General features: G+C 40.3%; 1 protein-coding gene across 2 annotated transcripts in view; it reads left to right on the top strand.

Annotated features, from left to right (window-relative positions):
- urb1 (URB1 ribosome biogenesis homolog) overlaps positions 1-18,702 on the top strand; it is a 50,781-nt gene that overhangs the window by 30,891 nt on the left and 1,188 nt on the right. For both annotated transcript variants that reach the window (XM_079609824.1, XM_079609825.1), the window contains exons 28-40: positions 735-925; positions 2,756-2,866; positions 2,962-3,025; positions 3,118-3,286; positions 7,655-7,763; positions 8,925-9,085; positions 9,661-9,772; positions 9,864-9,970; positions 10,075-10,218; positions 12,177-12,286; positions 12,404-12,601; positions 13,814-14,055; positions 15,702-16,253. In XM_079609824.1, coding sequence (XP_079465950.1) covers positions 735-925; positions 2,756-2,866; positions 2,962-3,025; positions 3,118-3,286; positions 7,655-7,763; positions 8,925-9,085; positions 9,661-9,772; positions 9,864-9,970; positions 10,075-10,218; positions 12,177-12,286; positions 12,404-12,601; positions 13,814-14,055; positions 15,702-16,253 — 2,270 coding nt within the window. The remainder of the gene's footprint in view (positions 1-734; positions 926-2,755; positions 2,867-2,961; positions 3,026-3,117; positions 3,287-7,654; positions 7,764-8,924; positions 9,086-9,660; positions 9,773-9,863; positions 9,971-10,074; positions 10,219-12,176; positions 12,287-12,403; positions 12,602-13,813; positions 14,056-15,701; positions 16,254-18,702) is intronic.

Genomic DNA, 18,702 nt, shown 5'->3' on the forward strand with positions numbered 1-18,702 from the left:
CTGCACATGGTTTGTTTTAAAGCATATTAAAAACACCACATAGACATATAAACAACATTAAAAACTGGATTTTCACCACAGGGGGACCTTTAGGGGCATTTGCACCGGATGAACCTTTTCATAGTTCCTAGAACTATTGTCGAAACACCATTTTATATACTGTCTATGGAAACACCAGCCCCGCCATTTAAAAAAGAAATGTTGTATAAACACAGATTATAGCCTTTATATTAACTCTACGAACATGGAAACCAGTGGTAGATGGGCCTCTTAACCTTTATGCTGAGGAGAAAATTTGAGGGGACCAGCACAACTTGAGGGGACCAAGAGAAACATGATTATGTATTTCTGCTCAGCCACACTGGACACCAACCACACGACATACACTTAGCACTGTTATACATAGAAAGTAGACAGTATATGAAAAGTTATATCTAATAACGTGTTAGACAGATTGTAAACTAATGAACACGGAGAATGCGAGCGCTGTTTGTTTGCTCAGGCTCTGGTGTTCTCAGCGCCGTCAAAATAAAAGTCACAACAAGCACGGCTCACGTCACTCCAGAGTTCCTGCTGGAAACACACTGGTGGCTCGTTCCTAAAACTATCCAGTGCGAAAGCCCCTTTAATGAACAAAAGCTAATAGGACACATCGTTTACTAGCTTACTACTCCGATGACACTATCAGTGTGCGCTCTGGCTAACTTAAACTGCTCTTAAAATCCCACCCTCAGGCATCGATACAGTGACTCAAGCTTTTTGGGGACCTTAAACACCCTTGTGGAGATCATATATGGAAGACCAGAGACGCCTAAAGAGCTGCTGCCCATGTCTACCATCCACATGATGACCACCAGTCACTCTCTGTTCCTGCCCACGATGCTGGCCGCACAGAACGAGTCCCACAGTCCTCATCCGTCTAAAGGTAATGGAGACCAACCATATCAGCAGCTCAACGTCCTGAACACTTGAAGCTTATCTTTTGATTGGCATCTAAACGTAAATATTTGGATGTTTTTTGTCATTTTTAAATTAACGATGATCAGTTTAAAGTCAGTCACCTTCATTTATATATATTCAATACAGATTGTTTCAAAGCAGCTCTACAGTGATAACAGGAAAATAATGATCAATGATGCAAACAGAGTTCGATTCGGCTGTAAAGCAGCTCTACAAAGACAATAGTAAACAGCCATTATTCAGCTGAAGTCAGTTCAGTGTTGATTCAGTTCAGGTCAATAACTCTGTAAAGATGATCAATATGAAGCGAGTTTAATTCATCTATAAAGCAGCTCTGGAGAAAACAGTGATGTCGTCCTCAGCTCAGTTCAGTCCAATAGTGTCAGTGCAGTCAAGTCAATAAGAAATAAGTATATTGAGAATTTGTACAAAATTGTATGTGCATGAACACATGTTCATCAGGGGTCTAATGGTACACCAAAATCACGGTTCGTCAGTACCTCGATTTTAAAGTCACGGTTCGGTTTTTGATACAGAAGGGAGAAAAAAACAAAACATGCTTTTTTAAACTAAACAGAGTAAACTAAATGGTTATGTCCTTGAAATAATCAATATTGCTGCAACTATGGAAGCTTTCCACACAAAAAAATAATTACAGTAATTATCTGTTTATATCTCACACTTTTGACTTTATTACTCAGTTGCGAGTTCAATTCTGACTATTTTTCTTTCAATTGCATATTTATATTTTGTAATTGACTTTTTTTTCCTCAGATTTGCAATTGCAAGTTTACATCTTGCTATTTTTACTTTTTTTTTTTTATACAATTTTGAGTTCGTATATCGTATCCTCGACCTTTTTTTCTCAGAATTCTGAGTTTACATCACAATTCATTTTTTTTCCACCACAGAATAACCAAATAAAAAAGGTAATTTGCAACTTTTCTCGCAAAATCTCACAATTCTACGATAATTTTGTAATCCTGACTTTTTCCCCCCTCCGAATTACATGAAAAAAAGTCTAAATTGTGAGAGAAAGAGACTTTTTTTTAATTATTATTTTTATACTCTGGCGAAAACAAGCTTCCATAGCACACTCTTCATTCTGCAGTTTATAGTCCTTCTGTAAATGGAAGATGATGTTGGAAGTGCTTCTACTTCTAGATGAAAAATATTTTCGCTAAATGTATATTTTAGTCATAATTATTGCGTTCTTGTTCTATTGCGCTCCATCTGTTGGGGTTGCACGTGCATCCTCGCTCATTCATTGAAGTCTGTGAAGTTTAACGCAGACTTGCTTGCTAAAATGAAATGACACGCATCTGACAGGAGGGCAGTCTGCTTTAAAAAGTAGGTATGAGTTAGTTTGAAGCGCTTCATATAAAGCATGTCTAATGTTTAGGACAACTTGGATTGTCCACTTTTCCCACAACAGCTCAATATTTTCAGATGTTTTTGCAACATAAATCAATGTACACAGTACTGTCCCATCCTAGCTGGGAAACTTACATTCCACACACAATGTCCTTCACTTTCAGTGGTTGAAACAATGCTTTCGTTCGCCACACATGCATGCCAAACCGAAAGACCCATACCGATAATTGTCAGACAAATATGTGTACCGTTACACTCCTAATGTTGTTCAAAAAAAAATATCGTTTTTTTTTTTAGTTCTGCTTGCTAAGCCTTCTGTCCATATCACTGTTCCTTAGACTTAGGATTACGGATTCAAACAACCTCCTCTGAATGATTGTTGTTTAAAAATAATAATAATAATAATAATAATGTTTTCCAGAATCATTGGTATCTTTCTTGCTCACGCTGGTGAAGAAATGTCCTGAAGTGTGTAACAGCAACCACTTCCTCGTGCTGCTGGGGGCGTATGGAGCTTCGCTGAGCACCACAGGTACACCACCCACTGGACATGATTCATTTGAGTTGGACTTTGTATGAGATTAGTTCAGTTATGTGATTAAGTGAAATGTTTTTTGGTTATCGCAGACCAGAAGCTTCTACTGTTGCTCCAGGAATATGAGAAGAACAACATCAGTCTCACAGAGTTTCAGTACGTTTCAGCATATTTCACTTCACACGTTTTAAGTATGATCTCCACATACAGAAAAGGGTTGTTTACTGCATGTGTGTGTTTGCGGTCAGGTATGTGCTCTGGGGTCCCGCCGCGGTGGAGCACCATAAAGCCCGTAAGAGCCTGGGACCTTCCCTGTGGCAGAAGCCCAGTTCAGAGCAGCTGCTGTCACTGCTCACCACAGACATGATGTTAAACACTGTGACACACTTCCCACAGCAGCGACGGATCATCCTTCAGGTAACCACAGGCGAGAGAGAGTAAATAACATACAGCATTTACAAGGTATTCTAATGTATCTGTCTTAAAAGGTTAGTTCACCCAAATATTTAAATTCTGTCATTATTTACTCGTAATACTTGCTTTCATCTTCACAACACAAATTAAGATATCTGAGAGATTTCTGTCTCTCCATCGAAAGTCTATTCCACCCAAACGTTGGTGCTAATACCGGGTTGGACCCACTTTTGCTTTCAGAACTGCTTTAATTCGTCATGGCAGAGATTCAATAAGGTGCTGGAAATATTCCTCAGAGATTTTGGTCCATATTGACATGATATCATCACACAGTTGCTGCAGATTTGTCGTCTGCACATCCATGATGTGAATCTGCCGTTTCTTCGAATCGCAAAGTTGCTCTATTGGATTGATATCTGGAGACTGTGGAGGCCGTTTGAGTTTAGTGAACTCACTGTCATGTTCAAGAAACCAGTTTGAGATGATCTGAGAGGATCTTTGTGACATGACCTGTTATCCTGCTGGAAGAGGCTATCAGAAGATGATACACTGTGGTCATAAAGGGATGGACAGCAATACTCAGGTTGACTGTGGCTTTTAACCGATGCTCAATTGGTACTAAGGGGCACAAATTGTGCCAATAAAATACCATTACACAAGCACCAGCCTGAACCGTTGATACACAGCAGGACAGATCCATGCTTTCATGTTGTTTACACCAAATTCTGAACCGGCCATCTGAATGTTGCAGCAGAAATCCAGACTCATCAGACCAGGCAACGTTTTTCCAAAGATGCTTTTTCAGAGATACTCTTCTGCTTCAAGGTTTGATGTGTTGTGTGTTCAGAGATGCTCTTCTGCTTCAAGGTTTGATGTGTTGTGTGTTCAGAGATGCTCTTCTGCTTCAAGGTTTGATGTGTTGTGTGTTCAGAGATGCTCTTCTGCTTCAAGGTTTGATGTGTTGAGTGTTCAGAGATGCTCTTCTGCTTCAAGGTTTGATGTGTTGAGTGTTCAGAGATGCTCTTCTGCTTCATGGTTTGATGTGTTGAGTGTTCAGAGATGCTCTTCTGCTTTAAGGTTTGATGTGTTGTGTGTTCAGAGATGCTCTTCTGCTTCAAGGTTTGATGTGTTGAGTGTTCAGAGACGATCTTCTGCTTCAAGGTTTGATGTGTTGAGTGTTCAGAGATGCTCTTCTGCTTCAAGGTTTGATGTGTTGTGTGTTCAGAGATGCTCTTCTGCTTTAAGGTTTGACATGTTGAGTGTTCAGAGATGCTCTTCTGCTTCAAGGTTTGATGTGTTGAGTGTTCAGAGATGCTCTTCTGCTTCAAGGTTTGATGTGTTGTGTGTTCAGAGATGCTCTTCTGCTTCAAGGTTTGATGTGTTGTGTGTTCAGAGATGCTCTTCTGCTTCAAGGTTTGATGTGTTGAGTGTTCAGAGATGCTCTTCTGCTTTAAGGTTTGATGTGTTGTGTGTTCAGAGATGCTCTTCTGCTTTAAGGTTTGATGTGTTGTGTGTTCAGAGATGCTCTTCTGCTTTAAGGTTTGATGTGTTGTGTGTTCAGAGATGCTCTTCTGCTTCAAGGTTTGATGTGTTGTGTGTTCAGAGATGCTCTTCTTCTTTAAGGTTTGACATGTTGAGTGTTCAGAGATGCTCTTCTGCTTCAAGGTTTGATGTGTTGAGTGTTCAGAGATGCTCTTCTGCTTCAAGGTTTGATGTGTTGTGTTCAGAGGTGCTCTTCTGCTTCAAGGTTTGATGTGTTGTGTGTTCAGAGATGCTCTTCTGCTTCAAGGTTTGACATGTTGAGTGTTCAGAGATGCTCTTCTGCTTCAAGGTTTGATGTGTTGAGTGTTCAGAGATGCTCTTCTGCTTCAAGGTTTGATGTGTTGTGTGTTCAGAGATGCTCTTCTGCTTCAAGGTTTGACATGTTGAGTGTTCAGAGATGCTCTTCTGCTTCAAGGTTTGACATGTTGAGTGTTCAGAGATGCTCTTCTGCTTCAAGGTTTGATGTGTTGAGTGTTCAGAGATGCTCTTCTGCTTCAAGGTTTGATGAGTTCTGTGTTCAGAGATGCTCATCTGCTTCAAGGTTTGACATGTTGAGTGTTCAGAGATGCTCTTCTGCTTTAAGGTTTGATGTGTTGAGTGTTCAGAGATGCTCTTCTGCTTCAAGGTTTGATGTGTTGAGTGTTCAGAGATGCTCTTCTGCTTCAAGGTTTGACATGTTGAGTGTTCAGAGATGCTCTTCTGCTTTAAGGTTTGATGTGTTGAGTGTTCAGAGATGCTCTTCTGCTTCAAGGTTTGATGTGTTGAGTGTTCAGAGATGCTCTTCTGCTTCAAGGTTTGATGTGTTGCGTGTTCAGAGATGCTCTTCTGCTTCAAGGTTTGATGTGTTGTGTGTTCAAAGATGCTCTTCTGCTTCAAGGTTTGATGTGTTGTGTGTTCAGAGATGCTCTTCTGCTTCAAGGTTTGATGTGTTGAGTGTTCAGAGATGCTCTTCTGCTTCAAGGTTTGACGTGTTGAGTGTTCAGAGATGCTCTTCTGCTTCAAGGTTTGATGAGTTCTGTGTTCAGAGATGCTCTTCTGCTTCAAGGTTTGATGAGTTCTGTGTTCAGAGATGCTCTTCTGCTTCAAGGTTTGATGTGTTGAGTGTTCAGAGATGCTCTTCTGCTTCAAGGTTTGATGTGTTGTGTGTTCAGAGATGCTCTTCTGCTTCAAGGTTTGATGTGTTGTGTGTTCAGAGATGCTCTTCTGCTTCAAGGTTTGATGTGTTGTGTGTTCAGAGATGCTCTTCTGCTTCAAGGTTTGATGTGTTGTGTGTTCAGAGATGCTCTTCTGCTTCAAGGTTTGATGAGTTCTGTGTTCAGAGATGCTCTTCTGCTTCAAGGTTTGATGTGTTGAGTGTTCAGAGATGCTCTTCTGCTTCAAGGTTTGATGTGTTGTGTGTTCAGAGATGCTCTTCTGCTTCAAGGTTTGATGTGTTGAGTGTTCAGAGATGCTCTTCTGCTTCAAGGTTTGATGTGTTGTGTGTTCAGAGATGCTCTTCTGCTTCAAGGTTTGATGTGTTGTGTGTTCAGAGATGCTCTTCTGCTTCAAGGTTTGACATGTTGAGTGTTCAGAGATGCTCTTCTGCTTCAAGGTTTGATGTGTTGTGTGTTCAGAGATGCTCTTCTGCTTCAAGGTTTGATGTGTTGTGTGTTCAGAGATGCTCTTCTGCTTCAAGGTTTGATGAGTTCTGTGTTCAGAGATGCTCTTCTGCTTCAAGGTTTGATGTGTTGAGTGTTCAGAGATGCTCTTCTGCTTCAAGGTTTGACATGTTGAGTGTTCAGAGATGCTCTTCTGCTTCAAGGTTTGATGTGTTGTGTGTTCAGAGATGCTCTTCTGCTTCAAGGTTTGATGTGTTGTGTGTTCAGAGATGCTCTTCTGCTTCAAGGTTTGATGTGTTGAGTGTTCAGAGATGCTCTTCTGCTTCAAGGTTTGATGTGTTGTGTGTTCAGAGATGCTCTTCTGCTTCAAGGTTTGATGTGTTGAGTGTTCAGAGATGCTCTTCTGCTTCAAGGTTTGACATGTTGAGTGTTCAGAGATGCTTTTCTGCTTCAAGGTTTGATGTGTTGAGTGTTCAGAGATGCTCTTGTGCTTCAAGGTTTGATGTGTTGCGTGTTCAGAGATGCTCTTCTGCAGATAGGTATAACTAGTGCTTATTTGAGTTACTGTTGTCTTTCTATCAGCTGAACCAGTCTGATCATTCTCCTCTGACCTCTGGCATCAACAAGGCATTTTCTCCCACAGAAGTTTGGCTAAATTCATATTTTCACTTAGAGATGGTTGTGCGTAAAATTCCCTGTAGATCAGCAGTTTCTGAAATACCCGTCTCGCACCAACAACCATGCCACATTCAAAATCACCTTTCTTCCCCATTCTGATGCTCAGTTTGAACTTCAGCAGATCGTCTTGATCATGTCTACATGCCTAAATGCATTGAGTTGCTGCCATGTGATTGGCTGATTCGATATTTGCGTTAACAAGTTTAACAGGCGTACCTGAGGGAGTGCAATGTCAACAGAGTAGTAAGCTAGTTAACAGTTTTAGTCCTGTTTGCTTTTGTTTATATGCAAATAGAAGCCTAAATGAAATCTGTTCATCATATAAAGTGATTTTTTTCTTGAATTAAACCGCTTGTTTCATACGGATTTATTTTACAATCTCCTTATGAACGCCTTTTTTAGTTAGTTTTGGGTGAACTAACCTTTAGAACAAATTCTAAATTTAATTATTCCTGTTTACATTATTACATTAAAATGAATTGTACCATTTTAAATTACTATTAAATGTACCATTTTAGAGTCATGCATGAACATCACGTAACTCTTTCCACAGGGCAGCAGAAGCTGGGTGTACACGCAGGAAGGCAAGCGTTCTGTCGATCTGTCATCTCTGTATGACCCCTGTTTCCTCCTCCCTCTCTTCAGCTTCATCCTTCGCCCAGGTAACCTGACATGGCATGCCCACAATGCTGGTTATTGGCTCTGTGTATTTACTAGTATTTAGGTACTTTGACTAGCACTTGTATACAATGTATTGGGACCATATTGCCGGCTGTTATTAGTGATTTTTCTTCCTTCAATTTATTGTATCAGTCGATATTTTCAGTCGAGCATTTATTTAATCAAGCTCCAAAAGCGGCTCGTTTTTATATTGTGGGATCTGTGACGTCACATAGGCAAATACATATGCAAATGACTGCCTCCAGAGGATGGATGTGTCCCTGGATATGAGCGTCATTATAAGCCATTATAATCAGTGACGCCGTCTACACTGGATACAGTTTACAGATGTGTGTTCAGTTTCTGATGTATCCACACACTCGAGTTTGTATCGAGCTCGTTTGCATCTTCAAAGGGATCCCAGCATCAGAAACAAGTGGATGGTTTATTTGATAGCATGTCCCAGATCATGTCAGAGGATTATATGTTTGTTCAGAGCATTTTGTTTTTGTAAACAAGGTTTGTGTAACGGAAAGTTTGCAAATTAACTTTTGTTGACATATGAAGCAGTCAGCTGTATTTCATCTGAAAGCAGCTGCATCACAGCACATAAGTGAATGATTTCATTATGCTTTCACTGTAAATGACGATTTTGTATGGATAATGTTTTAAAAACACCAATTTTAATACCGAGTTAAATAGCCAATTATAACTTAAAGCCTTAAAGGAGCCGCCCCTTAAAAATACGCATATATATATATATATATATATATATATATATATATATATATATATATATATATAGTATTCGTTTTTTGTGTGCAAAAAACGAATAATGTTTTATTTATTTATATAAAAAATTTGAATTCAAATTATAAGTGTACCTCAAGTAATAAATGTTTTTAAAAATCTTTGTCATGACCCCTTTAAATCTGCCATAAAATCAACACAATATTCACATTAATTAATTATTAATTTTATATGGCCAACAAAATCATTGTAAACATTTTAGTCAGTATCTAGACATATGTCAAGATTTTTTTATATCTTAAAACATTTCATCAGATTGAAACATTTGCATGCAAGCCTGCTTTTTCAAGGTCACACATTTCGTGGTTTATTTACATGTGTTCACCCGTGCTGTGACCTCTCTCTCTCATCAGAGTCTGCGGTGGACTGCCAGAAGTTTGTCTCCAGTCATGCTTTGGGTGTCGCAGTGGCGGCCCTGAGCAGCTGTGACCCTAAAGTGAGGGCCGCAGCGTACCAAGTCCTGGGATCCTTTTACCAGCACCTGGAGGGCGCTCGATTCAGAGAGAAGAGACAGGTAGAGACGTGTGTCACTGTTTACAAGTGTCAAATATCACCGTTAGTAAGAGTTATTTGAAGATTGCTCCATTTATTTACTTTTCCCCCCATATTTTATGCTATTTTATACTTTGCTTTCAGTGTTGTAATAATGGGAAATATTAATAAAATTTGACTCTACATTTTTGTATATAATATAATATACCCTTCAAACGTTTGAGTTCAGTAAGATTAGTGAATAAACATTAAATGGATTAAAAGTTACAGTAAAAACATTTGTTACAAAAAAATATATATTTCAAATTATTGCTGTTCTTTTTAACTTTCTATTTTTCAAAGAATCCTGTAAAAAAAAAAAAATCATGTGACACTGAAGACTGAGTGTCACTAATATCTGCTGAAAATTCAGCATTCCCGTCACTCAAATAAATGATATTTTCAAATAGATTTTAAAATGTTAAATTGTAAATAATATCACAATATTATTTATTGTATTGTATCAAATAAATGCTAAATCTTACTGACCCCAACTTTTGAATTTTTTTATTATAGCATTTATTCATTTTAATATTTATGTTTTTATATAATATCCAGCTACTGTACTTGCTCGACACCGTTAAGAACGGGATCCAAAAGCGAAACCTCCAGGTACCGTTTGTACACGTGGCCTTCATTGCTAAAGTCGCTCAGCAAATCTTGAGACCTGGTGAGTGTGTTCATGGAGCCGTAGAGTCGAGTGCTCACTTGACCTGTTAACATATAATAAGAGTGAAGAGTCCAACTTTTCCTTGCTGCAGAGGAACACATGTACATGGTGGTGAGCAGATTTCTTCTGGGAACTCAGTTTCTGGACCTCAAGAGAATTCCCGACTTCTTCAAACTCTTCTACAGCTTCGATCTGGAGGTAATGAAACATCAGAGATCATGTGATTAGACACTTAAATAAACATGTCTTTAACCAAATGAATGTTGTAGTTGCTGAAGACTCGACTCTGTTTCTCTGTCCAGCACAAAATGGAGCGTGAGTGGGGTTTGAGTATTTTGGAGGAAGGGGTCCGGGATAAGCTGTGCTACGAGCTCTGTGAGAAGCAAGGCATCTATCAGACCCTGCTGGGCTTCGGCAGCACGCTGCTGTGTGACCAGGCCTCTCAGGTGCACATCAACGTCTCCTCTGTGTAAAATTACTGCTGTAATAAGTTGCAACTGAGAATTAGTTGCAGAATACAATAAGCTCTAAAAATGTTAAAGGAACACTCCACTTTGTGGAAATAGTGTCATTTTCCAACTCCCCTCGAGAGTTAAACAGTTGAGTTTTACCGTTTTCGAATCCATTCAGCCGATCTCCGGGTCTGGCGGTAGCACTTTTAGCATAGCTTAGCATAGATCATTCAATCTGATTAGACCGTTAGCATCTCTCTCAAAAAAATGACCAAAGAGTTTGATATTTTTCCTATTTTAAACTTGACTCTTCTGTAGTTACATTGTGTACTAAGACCGACAGAAAATGAAAGTTGCGATTTTCTAGGCCAATATTACTAGTAACTATACTCTCATTCCTGCGTAATAATCAAGGAACTGCCGTACCAGCAGCGCAATGATATTACAAACTTAGTGCCGGTCACGTTGGAAGTTACCGAGCTGGGGACTACTTTCAGGCGCTGTGTAATATCATTATCATCTAGGGGAGTTAATTTTGTATAATGACTTGTTGTTTGTTCTGTTTTTATTATATTTATATGATATTTGCATTTTTGTAATTAAATTTTTGCCATGAAAATAGCTTTAAATGCTGACATGGCATTAAATAAAATAATCTGAATCTGAATCTAGGGGAGTTGGAAAATGAGCCTTTTTCCAAAAAAAAGTGGAGTGTTCCTTTAAAAAAAAAGTAATTTTATGTAAAATATTTTTCTTGACTAGTGCAGAATCCAATTTTTTTTTTAAATACCTTTTGTTGTTAATTTTATTATCCTAAACTTTATTTTAGGTTTAAATTAGTAAGTACGCAAGTAAGTCATATACATTTTTAATGAGGAAGAAACTGTAAATGTATTAACTGAAATTTGAAGTCCTAAAAGGTGTAGTAACCTGAGCTGGTCTAAATAGGTAACGTTAAACAGAAGCGATTTGCTAGCGCGTTAACTCAACCAAACGCACCATATATGAGATTAATCAGATATATACAACAACATAAGTCATATTACAACTTGAATCTGCACAAAGGGCCGCGAACGTGAACTTGACGTGCTTGTCTGAATGTGTAACTCCCATTGTGGATGCGCTCTTCCTGTAACAATAACGCTGAAACACGGGCAACTAAAGCACAAATAATTTACGATGTTCTTTTACAGTAATGTTCTCATTATGATGTTATGTATATGGCAGATTGGTGCTGCACATCTTGCTTTTAACTGTGATTGCAGGCATCACTGCAGTGCGCGCTTGCAAATCCATAGTTTCACTTTTTTTCGTTAGTCTGGACTGCATTCTGTCCTAACCAATCAGACATCAGCAACCGCTCAAAATCCCAGAATAACCAATCAGAAAGAAAAATGACTTACTGTTTGTGGTGCAGCTGATGTCAGAGCCGATACAGTTTGCTGCTTCATCTTTCAACAAAAGTTTCTTTGCAAACTCTCAATAACAATTTGTACGACTTCAATTTATTTTTATTTTTTTACAAAAATGCTCCGAACAAACATATAATCCTCTGCCGTGATCTGGGACACTATTCAATAAATCATTGACATGTTTCCTGACGCTGGGATCTTTTGAAGTCTGCAGAGACACTGAATTTATCCGTTCAGGATTAATCTGATAGTAAAGTAAACGGCAGTCTGCAATATATTATATGAGGATGTGCAATGCCTTTGTTAACGTATCGTGTGCGGCGTTTGTCCAATCGATGACACTGACAGTTCATATATGCAAATCAGGACGTTAACCCAGGGTTTAGGAATGTACAGTGTGAAACCTCAACTTAGGGTTTAAAGCCTTATAAAGTGCTATACACGTTTCTAATTGTCACATATAGTCATACTTGTTGTGTAATATGGCATGGCATCGCTGGAAAACTGCTGGTTTGACAATTTTCTGCTCTGCTGTCCCAGATTCAGATTATAAATGTTTTGCGGCAGACGGCTCATGGCAACAGAGCAGCGTATGTCCTCACCAAAGAGCATGGAGTCCTGACATGGATACTACAGATTATAGAAAAGAGGTGATTTAACTAATGTAATATATACCAGCTGCACTTTAACTTAAGCATTGACATGTGTTTTCAGTCTCAGTCCGTTGTGGGGTCACTTTAGAAACTGATCAGAGTTGTTTCCTGCAGGAATGTTGACAGTAAGCTGTTGAGTTCGGTCATCGAGTTGCTTCATGCTCTGTGGTTCACTAATCTGGGTAATAAAGAGGGGAAGCCAGAAGCACACAGCACTACAGCAGAGCGGCCACAGACCTCAGGCAAATGTCTTCCTCTGACGATCATCAATGAGTTCCTGTGCACGCTGCTCACAGTCATCAGGCATCTGGGGTAAGGCCGTAAAACATCAAACGTCTGTGAAAAATGCATATTTCCATGAGGTCAGCTTACAATATTATAATAATATATCATGGTTTTCCTGTGCCAAAAACAGTCATGTATTAGTTTTTCGTGTCCATTTTCCACTTTCTCTCTACGCCTTAGAACAGGAATTCACAAGCTTTTTTCTAACAGAACCCCTTAGATGTAATACATTTAATAATTTAAGGACACATTCACATGTTTACAGCTCTCTGATGGTGGTTAATTGTCACGCAACATGCAAGTAAAAAAATATTTTTTAGTAAGCAGATTTTTTTGTTGTTGCTTTTTTTAAGAATCACAGCCTTTTTGTGTGAAATGATCAACAGGTTTTTTGAACGTGCTGTCGTGTCACATATCGTTCAACAGCCTTTTTGCTAAGACTACATTGCATTATGATAGATTCATAAAACAGTTCAGGCTGAAATGTGGGAGAACATGCAGAGTGAGGAACGACAGAAGAAAGGTTGGAAATGGTCATGAAAAACTAATTCAAGATTTTTTTTGATGCAAAAAAAAAACCTTGCTTGGCTAGAAACGTTTGCATACTTGAGTATGTTATGGGTAGATTCTGTTAATGTTTTATGCCCCCTTTTTTAAAGTCTTAGTTTTTATTTTTGGACTCAAACTGACATTTTTTCAAAACACACATTATTTTTCCCATACTCACCATTGTTGCAGCTCCACTCCTCCCAGTCTGTCAGAAATGCTCTGTTTAGTTCCTGTCTCTATGAAGCCCCTCCTTCTGAAAAGCACTATGTGCTCTGATTGGTTGGATGGACCAGTGTGTTGTTGTGATTGGTCAAGCGCTTTGAGCGTGTTTTGATCCTCAAACCAAACCGCGAGTTTCAACACACTATAACACAACTCCACCAGACCAGGACACTTTTTTGCGTTGCCTTGGGCGGGAATTATTTAAATGAGGAATATTGTGACAGAAGAAAACTCAAGACTTTAAACGAGGCGTTTTAGTGAGTTCAGAAACCGTGCGCACTGGCATAAAGAATAACTCCCTTTGGAGTGCTTTGTATCTTTGCAGACCTTTTCCATTCTCAAACTGCAACATTACACTAAAGAAAGTTGAACATGTAAAAAAAGCAGAATAGGACCACACACAATTCTTCATCAAACGCAAGGATATCGTTTTAATTAACCATTTGCTCTTTCTCTGTTCCTGATCAGGAGTGGTGTGAGCGCGCTTCAGCTGAAGGCAGTCCTGCACACACTCGACTCAGTACTGATGCATCATGGGACAGCTCTGAAGGCTCATAAAGAGGCAGGCTGGCTGACGCTACACCCACAGAAAGTGTCGTGCTCTGAAGTGCTCAGTCTCCTGCAGCGCTGGGCTACACTGGCCCGGGACGCCTCACTGCTGTCCGCTCTTCAGACCCTCGTCAACAAACACAGAGTCAAAGAGCTGATGGGTAAGAGTCCGAGTGCAAGTTAAAGGGTTCGTCCAATTCTGTCACTGTCGTTTGAAATCAGGGCTTAAAAACAAACAAAAAATATCAATCGGTTCACTCCGAGCAGAATCAATATTTTTGCGTTCCTGATTAAACATTACCGTTACGAAAACGGTTTGATTAGAATAAATACAGGTTAATAATGTTATTTTAATTTAGCATATACTTTAAACAAATATGTATAAATTAGGGATGAGACTTCACGAATATTCGATTAGTTGATTTTATTATAGAATAATGAATAGGTTGTGCGATTATTGTCTTTAAAAAAATCCCCATGTTTTCGGTTCTGATGCGCTAGTGTTGTGGCAAAACAATATTTAACAAACGCAGCATTCCCAGGCAAAAGAGACGTCAATATTCAAATTGTATTTAAAAGAAAATATACATTTATTCTGCAGAATAGTTCCCATTCTAGCCACACAGGCCAGCTGCAGGGTGAGGGTGAAAACCCACCAACCCTAACAGCCCAATCTGCAGGCAGAGTGAGACCCAGATAGGTGTTTTTCTGGTAGTCTTTATAATGTTCTCATCAAAGCATTCTATAAACACCCACCCCAGGGGGCAGGAACTGAGGAACCCCCATGGTTGCCTCAACCCCTCCCTAGCCTAGGGTCTTCTGTCTCAGTGTCACAATCACAGCTGTATCAACGTTACAGCATAAAGCTCAAAATACAGAACATATGGCATTCATATATTATCATTGAGAAAACACAGAAGCAAAAGAAAAGATTAAAATTGCTACTACACTAGTGACGCGTTCATGTAACCAAAGGGCGACGCTGCCAATAACGCACATAAAAGCTGTCAATCAACTATATCAGACAACAGAAGAACAACACGTTTTATCACACCGGAGCATGTGGGCGGAGTGGTAATATTTCCTCCAGAGCAGAGAGAGTCTTTCTGGAGATTACGCTAGCTCAGAACGCCCGTGTGACACGCTGGTTCAACAATATGTGAAATAAGTTGGGCTGCCCGTGCACGACTTAAGTTTTTTTCTAGACGACTAGTAGTAGTTCTTTAAGCCATTAGTCTAATCGCATATTTACATGAATTTAATTACTTAAATATTTAAATATATACATGAATGTGTGTGTTTTTATATATATAAATAATTATACACCGTACACACACATATATTATGTAAACACAAACTTTTATTTTGGATGCGATTAATCGTGATTAATCTTTTGATAGCCCTAATATAAATACATTTATTATGTTACAAAAAGGTTTCTTGAGCATGAAATCTGTATATTATTAGAATGATTTCTGAAGGATCATGTGACACTGAAGACTGGAGTAATGATGCTGAAAATACAGCTTTGACATCACAAGTAAAACTAAAAAAGTTATTTTTAATTGTAATAATATCGCACATTATTACAGTTTTTACTGTATTATGAATTAAATAAATGTAGCCTTGGTGAGCTCAAAAGACTTCTGACAAAAACAATTACGAACATTGACCAACCCCAGACTTTTGAACGGCAGTGAACACGGACAGTCCTTGGCCTTGTGGAAACTAGATGAATGTTAGACACACAGATCACATGTTTTGACACATTCTTGTTCCTAACTAAACATTTCATGTGTTTATTCAGGCTCTGGAAGAGAGAGAGGGCAAGGAAAATGCCACTCAGCAAAGCACGCTCAACTTCAGATGGAAAAACAGACAGAGACTGCAGACGGACAAGGGGAAAAACTGGAGCTGGCTTTGCTGGATGAGTGTAAACCACTTCTTAGAAACATCCTCACACACTGGGAACCCAAACCTGAACCCGTAGACAAGCCTGATTCAAGCAATCTAAACGTTGCAACTGCATGTTTAACTCTCAAGTGGGCCCTGAAGACATTGACCGAGAGCCCGTATGATGACGGCAGCACCTCAGCTCTTTTAAAATGGGTGAATAGCGTCATTCTGCCGCGCTCCGCTATCGTAGACGCTGTTCTGTCCGATGAAATCACGAGAAAGGACTTTCTAAGGTTGTATCACAACACAGCGCAAGAGCATGGCTCAACAGTGGACACCCTTCAGCTGTTCTCTAGAGTCATGGTTCATTTGCTCGAGGCGCACGGCGGGTTTCCGGACGTCATCCACCAGACGGTGTTACGAACGTGCCTGTCTGAAAATACAGATGATGGTGCCAAGAAAGGTAAGGCTACAGCCATAGAGCACATCAGTCAATCCCCGTCATTTCCTCTCTAGAGACTTAGCACTTAGTTCTCAGATTTAGCGTGTTCACACTTCGATTAAAACAAACTGTGTTAGTGTGGATCAATTGAACGAGTGCCATCCGAACATTGGTGGAAAAAAAATAAGTGGACTGAGAACTTGGACTGAGGCCCTATCTATCATACACCCAGCACAATGCGGCGCCAGATGCGACGGAAGTGTGTTTTGCTAGTTTCAGCCCGACGCAGTTATCATTTTCCCGTCCTGCTCCACCACGTTGTTCAAATGTATTTGCGACCATCTTTGCGCCCATGGGCTGCTGGTCTAAAAATGAGGTGTGTTCAGGCGCATTGCCTACAGCCATATCACCCTGTAGCCCAAGACCGGTTGCCCACTGAAGCTAAGCGGGGCTGAGCCTGGTTAGTACCTGGACGGGAGACTCCTGAGAAAACCAGGTTGCTGCTGGAAGAGGTGTTAGTGGTTACTACTAGGTGTTAGTTACGACACCCTGTGGTCTGTGTGGGTCCTAACACCCCAGTGTAGTGACGGGGACACTATACTGCCAAAAGAGCACCGTCCTTCGGATGAGACGTTAAACCGAGGTCCTGACTCTCTGTGGTCATTAAAAATCCCAGGATGTCCTTCGAAATAGAGTATAGGTGTAACCCTGGCATCCTGGCCAAATTTGCCCCTTGGCCTCTGTCCATCATGGCCTCCTAATCATCCCCATATACTGATTGGCTTCATCGCTGTATCCTCTCCACCAGTAAGCTGGTGTGTGGTGGGCGTTCTGGCGCAATATGGCTGCCGTCACATCATCCAGGTGGATGCTGCACATTGGTGGTGGTTGAGGAGATTCCCCCTTCTATGTAAAGCGCTTTGAGGTCTCAGAAAAAGCGTTATATAAATGTAACAAATTATTATTATTATTATTATTTTGGCACGTTGCTATTTTGAGGAAACTGAAATAGACTGCGCCATTGACCAACTGAAACCTGGTGTAAAGTCAATGGCGCAGTTATTTTTATATTATTTAAAGAGCGCATTAGTAATATGAGCCTATAGGCGGGTACACTCTGCTTATTACACACACACAGCAGCACACAAACATGCCATATATTCAAAATTAAAGGATTGCAAAGTAAAAGATTAATATTGTGTACATAAAGATATGGTGGAATCCGGCTTGTCCCGTAGATGGTCTTTAACCTCGCGCACGAGCAGAGCCGTTTCCTCGCTAGAGAAGCGTTCAGTTTTTCCGCTTGCAAATTCCTCCATGTAAATAGCGAATCTGTCATAGCGCGAGCACAACTGGCTTTTAAAGGGAATGGGACTCTGATTGGTTTATTGCACGGTACGCCAAAAACACACCTATTACTCATTAAGAGAATAGGGGCAACCCTTTTAGACCATGCGCCGGGCACACCAAACATTTTTCCCTTCGTTAAACTAGCAAAAGTGGATTTGGACCTGCCCTGAGTGCACTTGCGCCCTGCGCTTTAGACCATGTGCTTAGATCAGGGGTGGGGAACGTTGGTCCTGGAGGGCCACTGTCCTGCAGAGTTTGGCTCCAACCCTGAAAAAAAAACTCTCCTGATTGTAGCCGTAGTGATCCTGAAGACATTGATCAGCTGGTTCAGGTGTGTTTGATTAGGGTTGGAACTAAACTCTGCAAGACAGTGGCCCTCCAGGACCAACGTTCCCCACCCCTGGCTTCGGTCATAAAATAGGGCCCATGGTGTGCTTCGACTGAAATGTGAACGCAACATGGACCAAAGACATCTAAACGAAACAAAAACAAGATGTGATGTCACAAATGCTCAAGCATATCTGGTTCTTCTCTTCACATGAGCTTAGTGCCCACACCGGGGCATGATATCATCTGCCGCTTTAAATGCTCGAGAACCTCAACAACCCCCTCAGAAAATACAAGTTCAAAACGTTGACCTTAAAGACGTTATCTCAAATTATACGTCCCAAGGACTGGCTTACGTCAGTCGATCTGAAGGATGCATATTTTCACCCAGCCCCAGATAAAGTGGCTCTATGTGCCTGGCCCGTGAGAGGGTCAACTGGAGTGTGAAGGGTTTGCGTCCGAGGGTGATTGAAACAAATCAGAGCGGCTTCATCGCGCTCTGCTTATGATCGGAAATGGACTGTGTTTGAGCAATGGTGCGCACACATCGTCACTTTTCTCTGTTCTGTCGCGGATGCGTTATGTTTATTGCCTTGTCAACTGTTAAGGTTTATCTGGCCGCAATTTCTGCGCGTCAACACCCGTCGGTATCTTGAGCAGCCCCCGTTTGAGCCTATAGAGAGTGTGGAATTAAAGCTCCTTTCGCTAAAGGCTGCTTTATTATTGGCTCTTTCAACCGCAAAGCAGGTTAGTAGTGAACTTCACGCGTTATCGGTTCATAACTCCTGTATGC

Source organism: Phoxinus phoxinus, assembly GCF_949152265.1.
Source record: "Phoxinus phoxinus genome assembly, chromosome: 4".
Classification (NCBI taxonomy): domain Eukaryota; kingdom Metazoa; phylum Chordata; class Actinopteri; order Cypriniformes; family Leuciscidae; genus Phoxinus; species Phoxinus phoxinus.